The sequence below is a fragment of the Haemaphysalis longicornis genome, unplaced genomic scaffold, assembly GCF_048455015.1.
Source record: "Haemaphysalis longicornis isolate Haplotype H1 unplaced genomic scaffold, Haemaphysalis longicornis Haplotype H1 scaffold_7, whole genome shotgun sequence".
Taxonomy (NCBI): domain Eukaryota; kingdom Metazoa; phylum Arthropoda; class Arachnida; order Ixodida; family Ixodidae; genus Haemaphysalis; species Haemaphysalis longicornis.
In genome coordinates this window covers 68,038,388-68,056,362 of record NW_027526422.1, presented here as the reverse complement: position 1 = coordinate 68,056,362, position 17,975 = coordinate 68,038,388, and the positions used below count along the sequence as shown (strand labels likewise).

The 17,975-nt window shown below is 49.4% G+C and overlaps 1 protein-coding gene across 1 annotated transcript in view; it reads left to right on the top strand.

Annotated features, from left to right (window-relative positions):
* The first annotated feature begins 3,072 nt into the window (after positions 1 to 3,072).
* LOC144144430 (uncharacterized) overlaps positions 3,073 to 17,975 on the top strand; it is a 70,853-nt gene continuing 55,950 nt past the window's right edge. The window contains exon 1 of the mRNA XM_077675869.1: positions 3,073 to 3,302. Coding sequence (XP_077531995.1) covers positions 3,146 to 3,302 — 157 coding nt within the window. The 5' untranslated portion in view covers positions 3,073 to 3,145. The remainder of the gene's footprint in view (positions 3,303 to 17,975) is intronic.

Sequence of the window (17,975 nt, the reverse complement as noted above, 5' to 3'; positions counted from 1 at the left end):
ATCGGTAGCTGCTAGTATGCCGCGGCAAAGACGCCATTGGGATCGTGGTTATTTATTGTCAATTATTTGCAGCTCCGCGGGTCGTCCGCAGGGCGGTATGATTTTGAATTTATTTAGCGTCAGGCAAAAAAAATGGTACTTTTTTTTACCGGGCAAACAACGCAGGCATACGGCAGCGTAAGGTACTTAAGTCTCTCACTAGTAAAAAGTAGCATAAAGGTGCTATAAGCCGTTAGCCTCTGTCTTTGTGCTGTCGTAAAGTTGTTTTTCCGTTAGTCTCGTCCCCACAGTATTAGGCTTTTCGAGCCTGTTTGATATTTTCAAGAAAGAACTTTGCGTTGTTGCCTCAGACATGAAGGCTCAGCGATATTATTTTCAAGATCAAAATGAAGCTCTGATGGTTGAGGGATTTGACGAGCGGCGCAAACGACTAATCAGGAAGTTGAAAGGGCTTTGAACTCTGCACGTCCATCGCCATACTAAAATTAACAAGATGTTCACTCGTCTACGGGACACGAATGCCAAGCGTTGCCTTCTCCCGGACATGTACACATACTGAGCTGTGGCACTGATACAGACGACACAAATTACTGGAACTTTGGGAGGGGGGGGGGGGGGGGGGGGGGGGGTAGCGAACTGACTTTCACGTACACGGGACTGTCTCCATAAAGATAATTTATGCATTAGACACCTGCTTTCGAGGAAGGTTAACTGAAATTTCATAGGCCTGAAGGATTCCTCAAATTTATTGTTTTAATAAAGAGATGAGAGTGCCTCCTCAAACCTTCACATCATCATTCAGATAACCGTAAACCTAAAAAATGTTTCTTTTGTACCTCCGAGAAGCCATTCACTGAGTTTAAATTATTGATTTTTTATTGATTTCGCACTGTCATAAATCAATTCACCAGGTGAGCGTCGTAAACTCTCTCTGTTAAGTGTGAAAAGATAAGGAAGCGAAAAAAAAACCTTCACACAAATTCACCGTCAAAACTGGACGCCATAAAAAAATCACCTTCAGGAAGGCAACTACCTTTATGCTGTAGTTTTTACGGCGTGTCATGACGTACAATCTTCCGATTAATACTTTCATAAATCACCAAACGATGCAAATAAAAGGTATCGCTTAACATTTGTGTATAAATATAATTAACCAAACAGGCAATTGAAGTGGCGGAAAGACCCACCTAAACGTAATTAAATGGCCAGAATAACGATGTCTTTTTATTGGAAGGATGTCCATGAGAAAGAAGAGTCAGCGATTCTTTTACAAGATACGAGCTTGTGTACTGAGGAGACAACAGGGATCAACAAAGCGAACTCTTGAAATCTTATTAGTGTAGGTAAAAAGCTGCGTGGGGAGTGTGCCGATGTGAACTAGGGGAAAAATACCTCCCACTAATCGGTTTCACCGAAAGACAGAGCAAAACATAAAAGTTTACAATCATCTTCAACTCTCATCTTGTTTCTGATTCGAACTAAACATTCGAGGTTTTCACGTGAAGCGAGAAAAAACAAGGAAGGGTTGGTCAGCATTTTCCCTTGTTTAATTTCAAGTTCAAGCTTGGGAACTTCCGGTGTACTGCAGTGTGCATGGATGGGCTGAGAGAGTGCAAAAAGCAACTCTAGTGATCCATCAATCAATCAATCAATCAATCAATCAATCAATCAATCAATCAATCAATCAATCAATCAATCAATCAATCAATCAATCAATCAATCAATCAATCAATCAATTCCAGCCAAAATTTCTGGGTTCTCTAAATCCTGTCCGACCAATTATCTCCTACTACGCTGTTATAACGATTACAGGTGAAAATTTCGCGAAATCTTCATTATTCTGCAACTACAGGGCGTTACACGGTTCGCCATTTTCCATAATTCTGTCGTATTATTTTATTTGTTATTTTTTCAAAAATGTCGTTTGACCAACTATGTCCATTTACGCTATTATAACGATTACAGGTAGAACTCTCGCGAAATCTGCATTGCTGTGGAAATGCCGTGCGGTATACGTTCTCACCTTTTACATACTTTTCAGTATTTTCTTATTTTTTAGGTTTTTTCAAAATTTCGTTTGTCCAATTATCTCTATTTACGTTATTATACCTATTACATTTGGAACTTACGTGAAATATTTCTCACCTTTTACGTACTTTTTTAGTACTTTCTTATTTTTTAGTCTTTTTCAAAATTTCGTCCGTCCAATTATCTCTATTTACGTTATTATACCTGTTACATTTGGAACTTTCGTAAAATCTGCAATATTCTGAAAATGTAGGGCGTTACACGGTTTGCCATTTCCCGTAATTATTTTGCATTCTTCTTACTTTTTTTTTTAGTTTTTCAAAATGTCGTTCGATTAACTATGTCGATTTACGCTATTGTAACGATTACAGGTGGAACTTTCGCGCAATCTGCATTAATGTGGAAATGCAGGGAGTTACACGGTCCCGGCCCTGGAGGTACTCGGCAAAGAATGGTACGCATTAATAATAGCGCACAGACGCCACGAGATACACAGATACCGCGTTGGGCACCAGGAACACTTTTTTGTGCCAAGTAAGTAAAGCCCCCTCCCCACCATAATTAGCCGCTCTAGTGTAGAAGTACCAACATTTCAGCAGGTTCTCCCAGGCCCACATAAGAAAAACAACATGTATGATTACTCGCAAACTTAACACGATCATGGAAGCGCATGACTTCGCGTACGGTGTACACAATCTGCCGCAGCGGAGACTGTATATGTCTTGGCCTAGCTTCCGTTCTCTACTAGTCTGCCCTCATTTTCCTGGTCACCTCGTTGCAGAGACCTGTAGAGCTTTCATCCCCGTCGCTTTTAATGACCCATAATTCCAAGGATACGGCCGGCAAAGCCACCGGCCAGCATTTGATATTCTTGTGACACATACAAGAAAACGTATCACTCAGACGTCCTGTCACCTTTAAGCAACGCCATGACGTTCGAATAACGGCATCAAAAAAAGGCCGACCGAGAAAGAGCCAATCTCGTTGATGCACGCCAGCTGTGATTTTTTTTGAGGCTCTTCAGTACACTGGGCTCCACACACATTTATTGCTCACTGAGGGCGACGTGCAGGTTAAACATTATTTCCAATCTGTGCATCAGACATCCGTCGAGATAATGGGGACCGTCATTCTTCTCTCTGCTCTTCTACTGGCAACTACCGTTACTACCATTGTTAATTCTACTCCAATTCTCGGTGAATACCCTGTGGAAAGTGATATCGAAGTTGGGTCGTCGTCCGTTACCAGCACTGCTTCTACGACTACTGCAGAACGTAAGAAACCACTTAGTTTCTGTATCTTATTAAACTTGTGGTGTCAATAGCACGGGGAAATGTTTCCACACTGAGCGAGGATAGTCACCGCGGTTATCTCATTATTCGTCAAGAAAATTCTTAGCACCGAAGTAAAAAAAACACATCAACTTTTTTGGTCCACCACCATAATGCTAGTATCTTTATAAAGACAACCCAGCTGATGTAGCTACAGTTCTTTTTCATTGATGCATGCAATTCGGTTCTTCCGTTCAATCACATCCACATGTGTTTACTGCTCCGTGTGAATTTTAGGTGCGGAGTACCTTAGGACCGCACAACATCCGTCCACGTCCATTCGCATAACATTTACAATCGCAAAAGATCCACACAGGCATCGACAGGATTCGAGCCTGTGTCTGGTAGACCAGACAGTGTTAGTGTCAGTTGTCTTACCCATTGGGCTATGACCTTTTTTTTCTTTATTGCCGTTGGGCTACGACAGTGAGATGGTACCCGAGAGTCAAACAGCTTACTCCCTCACCTGTAACGATGCGGAGCACCTTAGGACCTCCCAATGTCCGTCCGCGTCCATCCGTGCACACACCACCATCAAGCGAAAATCAAGCCAAATTCGTTTTGAGCCGCGAGTTGCAGTTTCATTGAGGGAACAATCAAGGTTTGAGCCGCGAGTTGCAGTTTCATTTAGGGAACAATCAAGGTGCAACTTACCGTTAAAATCAAATAACGGTCGGGGCGCAAATCGGATGTCACTCGGGGCGCACCCTCGCCATCATCGACAGAGTGAAGATGCTGCAATTTTTTTATTCGCCTTCGCGCTTCATTTTAAATGAACGAACCTCTTAGAAACATAACCACACGATACTAAATCTCACTATCCCAAAAAAGAAAAGTACAGCAACCTGTTATGTCAAGAAAAACGAATTTACGGGTTTTGTGCAAACCAGCGATTCCAGTAACACTAACAGGCCTGTGAACTTTTGCCAACACACGTTTCTGGTTATTTTCTGAGACACCTCGAATATTGTCTAGTAAGAGCTATCGAGAGATTTCTACGTTCAAGCAAAATTATGCTGAATCTATTTAACATCGTCAAATAGTATTTGCGAAAGTAGAAACTCCCTTTTATGGAATTGCTTTATTATATTTGCATGCAGAAATATATTAAAGCGACGCTTTCTATCCCTCACTGATGGCGCCCGTCGAATCACAAAAAATCGTGCAGGAAAGCCAACGTTACACCATGGGTTTCACTAAAGGATGACGAGGATAAGCGAAGCGCCCCACGAAAAAAAAAAAAGAAAAGAAAAACGCTTCACGTGTTCGGAATCGTACCTGGGTCCCTCGCGTCATGTAACTGACGTCAAACCGATGGCACCATCCTGACATGGTAGCAGCTGTTTGGATTTAAAAAGAATCTTTCTTGGTCTCACTGATGGCGACCGTCCTGTCACCAAGCGGTGTGAACCTTTATAACCGCAAGAACAGCTAACGAATCCCCCACGAGAAAGCTTAGCTTTTCAACCATTGTTACCGTTAGACGAACGGGAGTTAGTTTTTTTTTTGTGGAACTTTAGCATGTAACACAAATTTAGAAAGTCGTCGGAAGGTATTATTGATGCGCCTATACGCATTCTGAAACAAGCGTTTAAACGTTCCCATCAATACTTTCTCTATGTGACCGCCAATTAAAACTGCTGCTAGTAGGCTTTTTTAGACAAGGGAGGCATTCCGGGAGTTACGAAAACTCCTTTAAACAAGGGCTTTTTCTTTAATCTTCTTAAAAGCAAGAAATATAAAAATTTATTACTGAGATTTTTTTATTTGTATCAGTCATCTTTTCTATAACTGATTAAGAGAGAGAGAGAGAGAGAGAGAGAGAGAGAGAGAGAGAGAGAGAGAAAGCTTTAAAGGAGCCATGAAGACAAAATACAAGTTGGGTTTTATTAGAAATACTGCTTAGTCCCGATAATATTGATACCAATATCATCGCAATCTTCGAACAAATAACGGAGATATGAAAGAAAACGTGTGAAGCCGTGGCGACCCCCTAGCCAATTTCCCGCCACTTTTCTATGACGTCACGGAACCTTGTTTGTGCGATTGGCGGCCGCCTAACTGACCTGTCGCGACGACACATGACTGGACGTCTGTAATTGTGCCTCTAGTTCCATTTGACCGCATCACTTGAATGGTAACGTGCAGTTAACGCACTGAAAATTATATTTTATTGTTGGCCCGTATGACGTAATTCTTGCTCATAACACGTCACTGTGGAGCAAAATTTGAAACCTTTTAAATACTTCTTGCTTTTTTTGTTAAACAAATCTTTTGTGGCTCTAATGGAGCTGAGTCAGATACTGAATCCTAGTTCTTTCGAATTAAACGAAGTTGTATTTTCTCTTCATGGCTCCTTTAATGAAAGAAAAGAAAAGTGGACGCATTACGTAGCAACAATGAATAATAGAGAGAAGGAAATAAAATCAGTCCGGAGCATAGAAAAAATTTAGAGCACTAGGAGAAAAAGAAAATTTGAGGATCACAAGGTTAAAGAACATCTATTAATCCCGAGTCAGGCAAAAAAGTTCAGAGCCTTTGTTGCTCGCGCCGCGACAGCGTAATTTCGCCACGGACAAAGACAGTGATGCAGCTCTAAAGAGTTTACGCGTAGAAGTCGCACAAGGTAGTAACTGTACGGGACCAATAGATTGTGCGTCAATGTGAAAAAACATTTAACTAGTTGTTCTTCATTCACCCCGCTAGGATTGAAATTGTAGATTTTTCTGAAAATGTTTCCATACCATTTGTTTAACTAATCCTCGAGCCGACAAACTAAAGGAGAATTTTAGGCTGTTAAGATATACTGATGAAGTTGTGAAACCATGCTTAAGGACGGGGAGTTAATTTACCTTCATTAAAAATAAAACATTGAAAAAATTATCCTAAAATTTGGTTTTAAACTTAGGCATGAATTTACTTATACGTATGAAATTGTTCAATACGGTTCGCACCTATCAGATATTATTGGACTTGTGAAACATGTGTACGACAAATCTTATTAATTTCTCTTTTTTAAGCATTTGTGGAATCAAGCGCTTGACGAGGGGTACGAAGAGGATGACAGAGAGAAAAAAATTTTTTGAACCGGCGATGTCAGCAAGTTTAGCCGCCAGACTTATTACGCAGGACGGCGATGAACGCAAAATAAAAAGTTCACTCACACACACAAACATAACAACGCACATACGTGCTAGACACATACACACCCACGCACACACGCACACACACGCACACACACACGCACGCGCACATGCACACGCACACACACGCACGCACACACACGCACACACACGCACACACGCACGCGCACGCGCACACGCACACGCACACGCACACGCACACACACACACACGCACGCGCACGCACACGCACCCAACACACACACACGCGCACACAACACACACACGCGCACGCACACACACATGCATACACGCACGCACACACACACAACGCACACGCACACACACAACACACGCACATGCACACGCACGCTCACACACGTACACACGCAACACAAGCACGCACGCATGCACGCAAACACACGCACACGCACACACGCACGCACGCGAACACACACACGCACGCACACACGCACACGCACACATGCACGCGCACACACATGCGCACAGGCACACACGCACGCGCACACGCGCACGCACACACGCACGCGCTCACACACATTCACACGCACACACGCACACGCACACAAAACACACAGGCACACAACACACACACGCACACGCACACAGACGCACGCGCAACACACACAAAACACACGCACACGCACACACACAACACACACCCATGCCCACGCACACGCAAACGCACACACGCACACAGCACACACACAACACACACAGAACACACACACACGCACGCACGCGCACACACACACGCGGACACGCACACACGCACGCGCACGTGCACACACACAAACGCACGCACACACACGCGCGCACACGCACACGCACGCACACGCACGCACACACGCACACGCACACAACACAACCGCGCACACGCACATACACGCACGCGCAACACACGAAACACACACGCACACGCACGCATGCACGCACACGCAAACGCACACACAACACACACACACGCACACACACACGTACACAACACACCCACAACCCACACACACGCACACACACACGTACGCGCACACGCACACACGCACATACACACGCACGCACACACGCACATACACACGCACGCACACACACGCACACACGCACGCGCATACACGCACACACGCACGCACAAGCACACGTACACGCACACAACACACAGGCACACGCACATACACACACACGCACACACACGCGCGCACACGTACACGCACACAACACACACACGCACGAATGTACGCACACACACACGCACACGCACACACAACACACACTGAACACACACACTGAACACACACACATACGAATGTACGCACACACACACACGCACACGCAGACGCACACACGCACGCGCCCACGCACACAAAACACACGCACGCATGCACGCACACACACGCACACGCACACAACACACACACGCACACGCACACACAACACACACACACGCACACGCATACACTCACGCACACACAACACACACAACACGCACGCATGCACGCACACGCAAACGCAGACACAACCCGCACACACACACACGCACACAACACACACACGCACGCAAACACGCACACACGCACACACATACACACGCGCACACAAACGCACACGCACAGACACGCACGCGTAACACACACAAAACACACACGCACACGCACGCATGTACGCACACGCAAACGCACACACAGAACACACACACACGCACACAACACACACACAACTCACACACACGCACGCACAAACACACGTACGTGCACACGCACACACGCACATACACACACACGCACATGTACACACACACGCACGCACACACGCACGCGCACACGCACACACACGCACACACACGAACGCGCACACGCACGCCCAAGCACACGTACACGCACGCACACACACACGCACACACACACGCGCACACACGCGCGCGCACACGTACACGCACACAACACACACGCACACGCACACACACAACACACACATGCTCGCATGCACGCACAAACACACGCACACGCATACACGCACACACAACACACACACATGCACGTACACACACACACGCGCACACGCACACAAAACACACGCACACACACGCACAAACACAACACACACGCACACGCTCACGCACACACGCACAACACATACACACGCACGCATGCACGCACACACACGCAAGCACTTGCAAACAGGTGAAATAATCATATGGCTTAGCACTTAGAGTATTGTCGAGTCAAGGGACTGTCTTCATTGGGCAACATGCCGTTTCTGAAGTTGACCGCTGCCAGAGAAATTCCCGTAAGAGATATTGGACGGACGCGGTCAAGTGCAGGGAAACAAACACGGGGCTATGTTCAAGTCAGTAACGAGGACATGCAGAGATAATTGTTTGAAATCCTCACGAACTGCACAGGTTAGCGGCAAGGGGGGATAAGTCGGCCCAAGCCTAAACCAAGCCAATAACTTTAAGGGCTTCCAAAACATTTAAGACTCTCTGGCAACACTCTTGTTTTCTTCACCGGCTCATGGCTAAATAATTGAAACATCCCACCTTTTCGAGCTTATACATCAGAGAAGAAATACACTTTTATAATTCCAAGGCTACATGCATACAGGCGTTGATTGGCCAATAATGAGTCAAACAGTCAGTCAGTCAGTCTGAAACATCCAAATCGGTTTAAAGGGAAGCTGAAGCGCTTTCCAAAAAATTTGAGTTAGATTAACAGTTATATAGTTTCTTGCGCGCTGATTCCGAATATCCCATTGAAATTTATCGTACATGAGTCCAAGTGACATTTATCTTGCAAAAAGCGCGGCCCCGTTTGAAAGACGCGCGCTTTTCGTCTTTTGACGCCCTTGATTGGTTGCGCCCGTCATGACGTCAAAGGAGGACACCCTTCGGCCGCGCGGGTTGTCGGAAGCATTGCGAACGATCGCACGGTTGCCTTTGCGGCGATTTAGCTTGCAGTTTAATTTTCGCACATGACTGGAAGTTTGTTTTATAATTTCCCGTGCTATTGGTTCAATTATCTTGGAGCTTAAATTTGCTTTAAACGACAGAGAACCCCAAAGCAGTGACTGTGACGTCGTCTAGTGGGTTCCATCACAATATTTTTGAATTAGGCAACCAGCATAGGGGGATTTTATACCTTATGCTAATATTATGTACTGCCTCAACTGTTTCTTATTATACACAAAACCATTTATGCCGAAGATTAATGGGCGTTTTATAATCAATCTACCAACGAAAAGCACGTACGTGCACTGCGCGAAAAAATAGCATTCATGCGCTGTAAACGTATATGCTAGACACATCTTGCCGGTACACGCATAAACCAACAAGCAGACTCTGCTTCCGCATTTCCTTTGTTCGTTGTCGCCCACCCCAGCCCCGTTACTCATCCCCGTACACAGAGCCACACGCACGCGCCATTTCGGCAGCGGCGCTACGGCGCCTCCACGATTGCTAGCTGCACTTCGATGAGTGGCGTCTTACTGCTTCACATGCATTTATTCTAAAAACACTGCAGCATACTAGTGCCTGCTGAGCATTGCTGGCTGTAGAAGGGCTTAATTTTCGCTTGTGCGTTGCGCATTCTGCTACAATATTACGGCCACCGCGTTATAATTAACAGACCAGTCGGACAAGGTAGTTACGTTGTAGTTACGTTACTTTAGGTAACAATCACCAAACGTTTGTGATAATGAATCGTTGGCCTGTTTCAGCATTTCTAGATTTAAGCATTTACCGCGCTAGTCGGACAGAGGCCGTATATTTACTCTTCGCTCCTAATTATTTTAGTATCATCATTATATATATATCACCGACTATCACTGGAGCACACTTGAGGTTCAGTGACAACAAGTGCTTGCCAGGTTATAATATGCATGCCACACGGAATCTTGGGCAAAAAATTAGGCCCCCGCAGTCAACACAAATTATGGCACGGTGGTGATTCGGAGTGGTGTTTTTTTTTTAATTACATCACCTTATCGTGACATGTATACTTGCAAAATAAGTAATCTGGTTGTCTTGGTTCTTTTACTTTGTAGGAATACTGTTTACCTCTTAGCCGGGAGAGAACTTCTATCAGGATTGGCCCCTTGTTTTAGTTTAGCGGAAAAAAATTCCCCCGCATTTCCCCGAAGGGGAGTATGAGGAAGTGCGAAGCACGGGGTGATGCTATGAGGGGGAGTTTGTTGAAGTTTGGTGGCATTTTGCCCGTTAGTTACATTAACACCCCCTCGTGATCACATTCGGCTTAACACACCTCGTTTGTCCCTCTGCGGAAATCTTGGTGAATTAACGTGTATGTTCGAGAGGAGGAGCGCACCGCACCGCAGCGCACCGCAGCTGCGAAGCGCCGACCAGAGTGAAGGGAGAGGAGGCGCAGTCACGTGAGAGAATGCAGAACTAGCGGGTTTGTAGTATCACGTGTACACCACGCAGTTATCAAGCCGCTATAACGCCGCTGAGTCGCCAACGCACGCCGCTGACGACGTAGTTTGAATGCGTTAAAGATATAAGGCGCGTTACTAACACTAGCTCCCCAGGTTTCCCCGGGGAAAGTCATGCGCCCGGAGAGCTCTCCGAGAAGGACCGGCGCGGCCGCGCCGGACCGGTTTTCCAACGACTCTCGCCCCGCACCAGCGGCCGCGACGGCCTACCGGACCTTGCTGCCCACGCTCCCGACCGGCAAAATGAGTGAGAACGCCGTATTCCTGCACGCGGACCCTTCGGCCAGACCGTACGGCATCGACGACATCGTCGCAGCGATATCTGCGGTGGCGGACCTGAAGACCATCACCAACATGGGGCCCTTTCAGTTTAATCACGTGTGGATGGTGACCTTCAGGACGGAGAAAGAAATGCAGCAGCTGGCATCGCTAACGGAGATCGAGCCCAAAGGGAGGAGGTGCCTGGTCATCAACCCCAACCAGCAGGAAAAAGAGGTCAAGATCCATTGGATGCCGCCCAAAGCCCCGGACGAGCTGCTCACACGACAGTTCGCCCGCTTCGGCCGAGTACTGCGCGTCGTGAGAGAAGGGTGGCGCCGCCCCGGCATAGAGCACATGACCAGCACAACCAGGGTGGTGCCCATCATCCCCAGGGAGCCAAACTCGCTCGACGCAGTGCCGCATCAAGCCCTGATCAACGGGAGCCCTATACTGATCGACGTACCCGGCCGACCACCCATGTGCCTGCGGTGCCGCCAGATCGGTCACATCCGGAGGATGTGCACGACACCGTGGTGCCGCGCCTGCCGTTCGTTCGGGCATTCGCAGGCAGACTGCTCGCAGTCATACGCAGCCAGGGCTAGGCAACCTGAGGCAGCGCAATCTCTAGAAGAATACATGGATGCCGAAGAGATGGCGGCCATGTCTGTGCCACTGACAGCAGCCTCAACCCCGCCGAGCGAGGAGGAGCCCTCTCCGGCGGCCCTCACCCACCCTCCGGCAGTCGAGACGAGCCGGATTACCGCAGCGTCCAACACTACGGCGGTCGGCGGTGCAATGGGAAAAGAAGGAGTGCTGCAGGCACACAACACCCTTTCCCCGCTGCCACAATGCGGCGACGGGGCCCACGAGAGCGGCGCGGCCGGCGAACTCAAGGAACCGGTCGCCGAGCGCGATGCTGAGGCTTCCCCGACCGTTGCCCCAATGCCTCCTGTTGCCCCGACCAACCCCAAGCCCACGGCGGACGCCGAACAGTGGAGTGAGGAGGCGAAAACCTCCGATGTGGAGGGAGAGGAGGCGGCCTTCCTGAACGACCAGCCAGGAGGGACCAGCTGTGACGACGCGGACGAGGAGCTCCCGACGAAGGTCGCCGCAGCACCGCGCACGGGAGTTGAGAAGCGACGGAAGGCACGCGGGAAACACGGCGGTGCAGCCACCTCCAAGCCAAGCCAGGGAGACACCGGGTCAACAAACCTTGGGGGAAGCTCAACAGGCGGAAGGAGTTGAAAGCCCAGTCGGTAAGCGCCTCTCTCACCATGACAGCACACCAGAACGCAGTAACGCTAGCCACGTTAAATGTGGTGAACCTAACCTCACATAAAAGGAAACATTGGCTGGCCGACCTTCTAAACGAAAAAAATATAGACGTGGCTTTTCCACAAGAAACCAAAATTGCCTCACGAGAGGACGCCCAAAATTTCGTTCGTTTTTTTGGCCACCAATTTTGGTGTTTTTACACCCTCACTCCTACGCGAGCGGGTGGAACCGCAATCCTAATCCGGAAGCATGATTTCTTAACCGTAATTGACTGCGAGCTGGCAAAGGACGGGCGTTTTTGTATCGTCGGCGTCCTGGTGGGAGGGGAACTTACACGCTTTGTGTGCGTTTATGCGCCGAATGACCAGGCCGCGCGTGCCGACTTCTTTTCCTCCATTCGGGACATTCTCGTGGTTCCGGGTCGTCTCGTCCTGGCAGGCGATTTTAACTGTGTTGTCAATGCCAGCGACAGAGCGGGTGCTAGGGGTGTAGTGGACCCATCGGCACGTATCTTGAAAGCTATCCTCCGCGAAGGTGACCTGATTGACGTGGCCCTGCAGCGCGGGTGGTCGACCACTCGCTTCACCAGGTGGCGTGGCACGTCACAAGCTCGTTTAGACCGGGTCTACTTGACGGGTGACGCGCTATCACTGGTGACCGATTACACCGTCACCCCTGTCGCTTTCTCGGACCATGGCCTCGTAGCATGCTCCCTCAAAATCAGGCCTGAAATCAAAAGAAAGGTCGGCAGTCGTTGGCTGATGAACGCTATGGTCCTTGACAACGCTGCCTTCGTCGACCGCATAAGAGGGGAGATAGATGCGCTTAACGCTTCTGCCGTCGACGCGGTGGCGTGGGAGCGTTTTAAAAAGCGCGTCAAAGGAGCAGCCATTGCGGTCGGGCAACAGGAGGCGCGAGACAAAAAGGCGAAATTAAGTCGGCTAGTAGAATGTCTGCGCTCTCTTGTAGAAGCGGATGAGGAGAGACCGGGAGAGTTCGCTGAGGATATTCGCAGCGTCAAGGAAGAAATCCGGTCTGAGCTCGAGAAACGATATTGGGGAGCTCTTGTGCGGAGCAGGGAGCAGCTAGTAGTGTCCGAGGCACAGCCATCGAAGCTTTTCGGTGCCTTCGAGAGAGCAAGGACCGCCGCTAAAACAATTTCCGAGGTGATCCACTCTGGAAGCATTGCTAGTGGGAGTGGGGAGGTGGCGACTGCCTTCTGTGAGTACTACGGCAAGCTGTTTTCCTTGCGCTCGAAGCTTGACGTTCCCCCACCGGACGTCCTTGGTGAGCTGCCAACGGTGCCAGATGACGTTAGAGTCATAATATACAGCCCGATAACGGTCGAAGAGGTAAAACACGCGATAAAAAAACTGTCAAAAAATAAGTCACCGGGGCCTGACGGGATTGTTTCTGAATTCTACCAGGTATTCCGTGAAGAGATAAGCCCTGTTCTGGTATCTGTCTTCGACAACATCCAAAACACAAAAGTGCTGCCACCTTCAATGCGGAACAGTAATTTGTGCCTCATACCCAAAAAATCCGTCCAAGATACGGTACCGAATGTGGAAGATTTCAGGCCCATCAGTTTACTGTCGACAGACTATAAAATCCTAGCACGTATCCTGGCCCGACGACTCGAGATGGCCCTCAGTGGTGTGGTGGGCCCACATCAGACATGCGGATTTAGGGGCCGCTCCATTAACACCAATTTGCATCGAATGCGGACGGTCTGCGAGGTGGCAGAGTCAGGCACTTACCCCTTAGCTGTCCTTCAACTCGACCTTAAAAAGGCCTTCGACCAGGTAGACCACACCTTTCTGTTCATGCTCCTTAGTCAATGTGGGATCGGAGATGCAATGGTAGATTGGATAAAGACCTGCTACACAGAAATAACTACAAGCATCATCACGAATGGGGAAGTGGGGCCGCCAATCAACATCGGACGGTCGGTCAGGCAGGGCTGCCCCATGTCCCCTATTTTTTTCGCACTGTACATAGAACCTCTCTGCAGGATGGCAATAGCGTCCAAGTCGATCCGAGGCTTCGTCCTTGGAGACGAAGAACTAAAGGTCCTGGCCTATGCGGACGATGTTGCCTTTGTGTGCACATCGAGAGAGCAGGCGGGGGAGGTTGTTGCACTGGCCGATGAATTCTGTCGATTCTCCGGGGCTCAGCTCAACCTTTTGAAGTCGGAGGGAGCATGGCTCGGCGAATGGCTCACCAAACCTTAACAACTCTACGGAGTTCGATGGAGGGGGGCCATCACCCGCTACCTTGGGGTAAACCTAGATACCGGCGCAGCCATCGCCCCCCGGTGGCAGACAAAACTGGCAGCGGCTGGAAGGAATTTGGAGCCCTGGAGAGCGCGACATATTGCCCTCTTTTCTAGGGCACATGTTTGCAACGCCGTGGCATATCCGGCCATCTTGTACACGGCCCGCGTCTCGACTATTGATGCAGGCTCAGTGTCCAAGCTACACCGGTTGTTTGCGGTTTTCGTCTGGAGATCCACGTATGAACCCATGCGCCGCACTAACATTTTCTGGAGCGCCGAAGCCGGGGGTCTTGGACTCGTTAACATGGAACTCAAACTGATTGTACAGAGATTTGTGTACTTCCGAGATCGCAGTGATGGCTTCCTCCAGGCGGTTCTCCAAAGTGTAGGCGCCCTACACCTGGCCCCTTGGCTCGTAATAACAGCAGACCTTGCACACGGCACCCGTGCAACAGGCCTTTACAGGGAAGTGGCGGGGGCACTGGCCCTCTTGCAGGAACTCTTCTCCTGGGAGTATTTGTGCGCAGTGAAGCCGAGGCAGCTCTACTGGGATTTGGTAGAACAGACCCTCCCACCCCCCTTGTACCGCTCCCCACCTTTAGGCCGCCTTAAAAGTGACGTCTTACGGTGAGTGCGGAAACTCCCCGTTCCAACAAGCTCGAAGGACTTCTTTTTCCGTCTGCACGCAGGGATACTCACAACTAAGGCAAGGCAGGAAGAGCGGGGTTTCTTCCTCCCTGGAGGGGCCAACTGTCCGCTGTGCGGAAGGCGGGAGACGGGCGAGCATGTATTCTTAGAGTGCAATACGGCATCGTATTTCTGGGACGAGCTGCAGTGTTCCTTTGGCACACAATGGCAGCTCACGTGGACCAACCTAAGGTTCTTGGATGCAGACACGGAACTCCCACACCTTCGAGATTGCATCCACGTCATGGGACTCCACTCGCTTTGGAGGGCAAGGGTGGATGCTGTTGAATGCGCTGAACACCCTAGGCCGGCGTGGAGGCATTTTGTTCAGCAGGCGCAGTGGGCAGTGGCCGCCCTTGACGGGCCTGACTCGGACACCGAGCTGCGTGATGCACTGGCGCAGGGTTCGCGTGCCCTTTCAGAATTTAAGGTAAAGGAGCGGAGGAGATGGGACTCAATTTGATGGCTAGAATCGGGTAACACTCCTGCTCACCTCTGCTTGCCCAGAGCCTTCTGCCCGTCCCTCCGCTCCGATCCCATTCCCTTCAAGCGGTTCACAAAAGGCACTGTCATTCATTGGACAACGTTCGTGCTAGTGTAATTACCGCGCAACTCTGCGGCTGTGCCAGCATTGCGACGCCACTAGCTTACACTTGCCGGCAGAACATGCTTTCGCCATGCTACCGTAAAGGCAGTAAGCGCCTATTTTTCTGCATGCGTAGAGCTGCTATTGTGTACGACGAATACGCTGCATTCATCTGATGCGATCCTGTATTTATCTCTGTAAATAAAGTTTTTTGTTTATCAAAAAAAAAAAAAAAGTCGCCTCCGTGGCTTAGTCGGTAGAGCGTCGCGCTGCGGCCGCAAAGTCCTTGGATCGAAACCTGGCGCCGGATGCTGTTTTTTTTTATATAGTGTAGTGGCCTGGCTGGCGCGCCGAGAGAGGGTGTTGCGAGCTGGAGAGTAGTAAAGGGGCTTTAGGAGAGTAGGCGAGGGGGGAGAGGAGGCGCTATGCGAGCGCCCTCACGCGTCGGAAATCCGGCGCCGTTGCTAGGCACGGTAGCTAGCTCCGTTGCTAGGCTGCGGATGGAGGACGACGGTGGAAGCAGGAGTAGGCCCGACTAAGAAGTGCTTCGCACTTAAAAATTGTTTTTTTGAACCCTGTCCTGAGCCCATAGGGAAAGAAAACCGACGCGTTTAACGAAACAAGTATTTCCTGAACAAATGTAACTTGGTTTCTGGAATGGAACGAAACATCCCCGGCCAAAGTACAGCAGTACTCCCCATCCTTCCTAAATTTAGAATCTAATGCAAACATTCACGACCGTCGCATAAAAAAAAAAACCGCATTGGAGCGGTTTACAAAGTATTTAACGTAGTGTACTATATTCTCTGTCATCAAGCACAGCCACCTCGGCTTTCGCTTCCGTATGTTATCAAGCATCCCGGCGTGGCATTCTTCTGCTTAGGAATACGGCATGATAACGTATGCCTCGTTTGGCGTTCGTGCATACTTTTTGAACACGAAAATTGTACAAATGAGTGCTATCAACCACAACAACAAGTATCATTCACAAGGAAACACGGCGAAAAGAGCATGGCCGAGGGGGCCGATCCGGCCGGAAGTCCAGGTATGACGTTTTTCAGCCGGTTTTCGCCCGCGCTCTTCGGTCTTCCGGCATCGCGCGGCGAGATGGGGGCGGGGCATCGGGCCACTTTTGTTTGCTCATTGCGCCGCTTCTATTACATGTTTCGCGAAAATATTTCGTACACATGAACTATTCAATGTGTACTTGCTGCTAGTCAACTTTTCTTTTAATTCTAAAACCGCTTCACCTTCCCTTTAAGCTTAAACTGCGAGCGCCTGTATTTAAGTGCTATGTACACTTCGAACACACTTCGCTCAATTGCGCTGCTGAGCACGAGGTCGCGGGTTCAATTCCCGGCCGCGGCGGCCGCTTTTCTGATGGAGGCGAAAAGCAAAAACGCCCGTGTGTACGAGATTTCGGCGCACGATAAAGATCCCCATGTGGTCAAAATTAATCCGGAGCCCTCCACTACGGCGCGCCTCATCGCCTGCGTTGCGTCGGCGCGTTAAGCCCCACAATCAATCAATCAATCACTTCGCTCAAATGGGGCATTGCGCGTGCGCGGATCTCGGATGGGCTCGGGCCGCTCGCACTTTCTCATGGTTGCACCGCAAAGCGCTGGACACATGTACGACTGGTGCACGCGATTCGCATGTGACTGATCGCTACGATAGATCGTTAGGACCTGTTTCGGCGTCGTTCGCTGGTCGGAGGAGGCTCACGACGTGCGACTGGCAAGCCAGATGCAGTCGTGCCATCGTTGAGATCGTCGTGAGTCCACAGCCAATGAGAGCCCGCTGAGCCCGCAACCGGCTTGCGTTGCTCGGGTCGGCTCGGGTGATGGGAACTTAAGGCTTAGCATCCTGGCGGATATTTCATCGCCGCTATCTGTGCAGCTGCGAATGACAATCCGTAACATAACATTTCACCACACTATCATCCC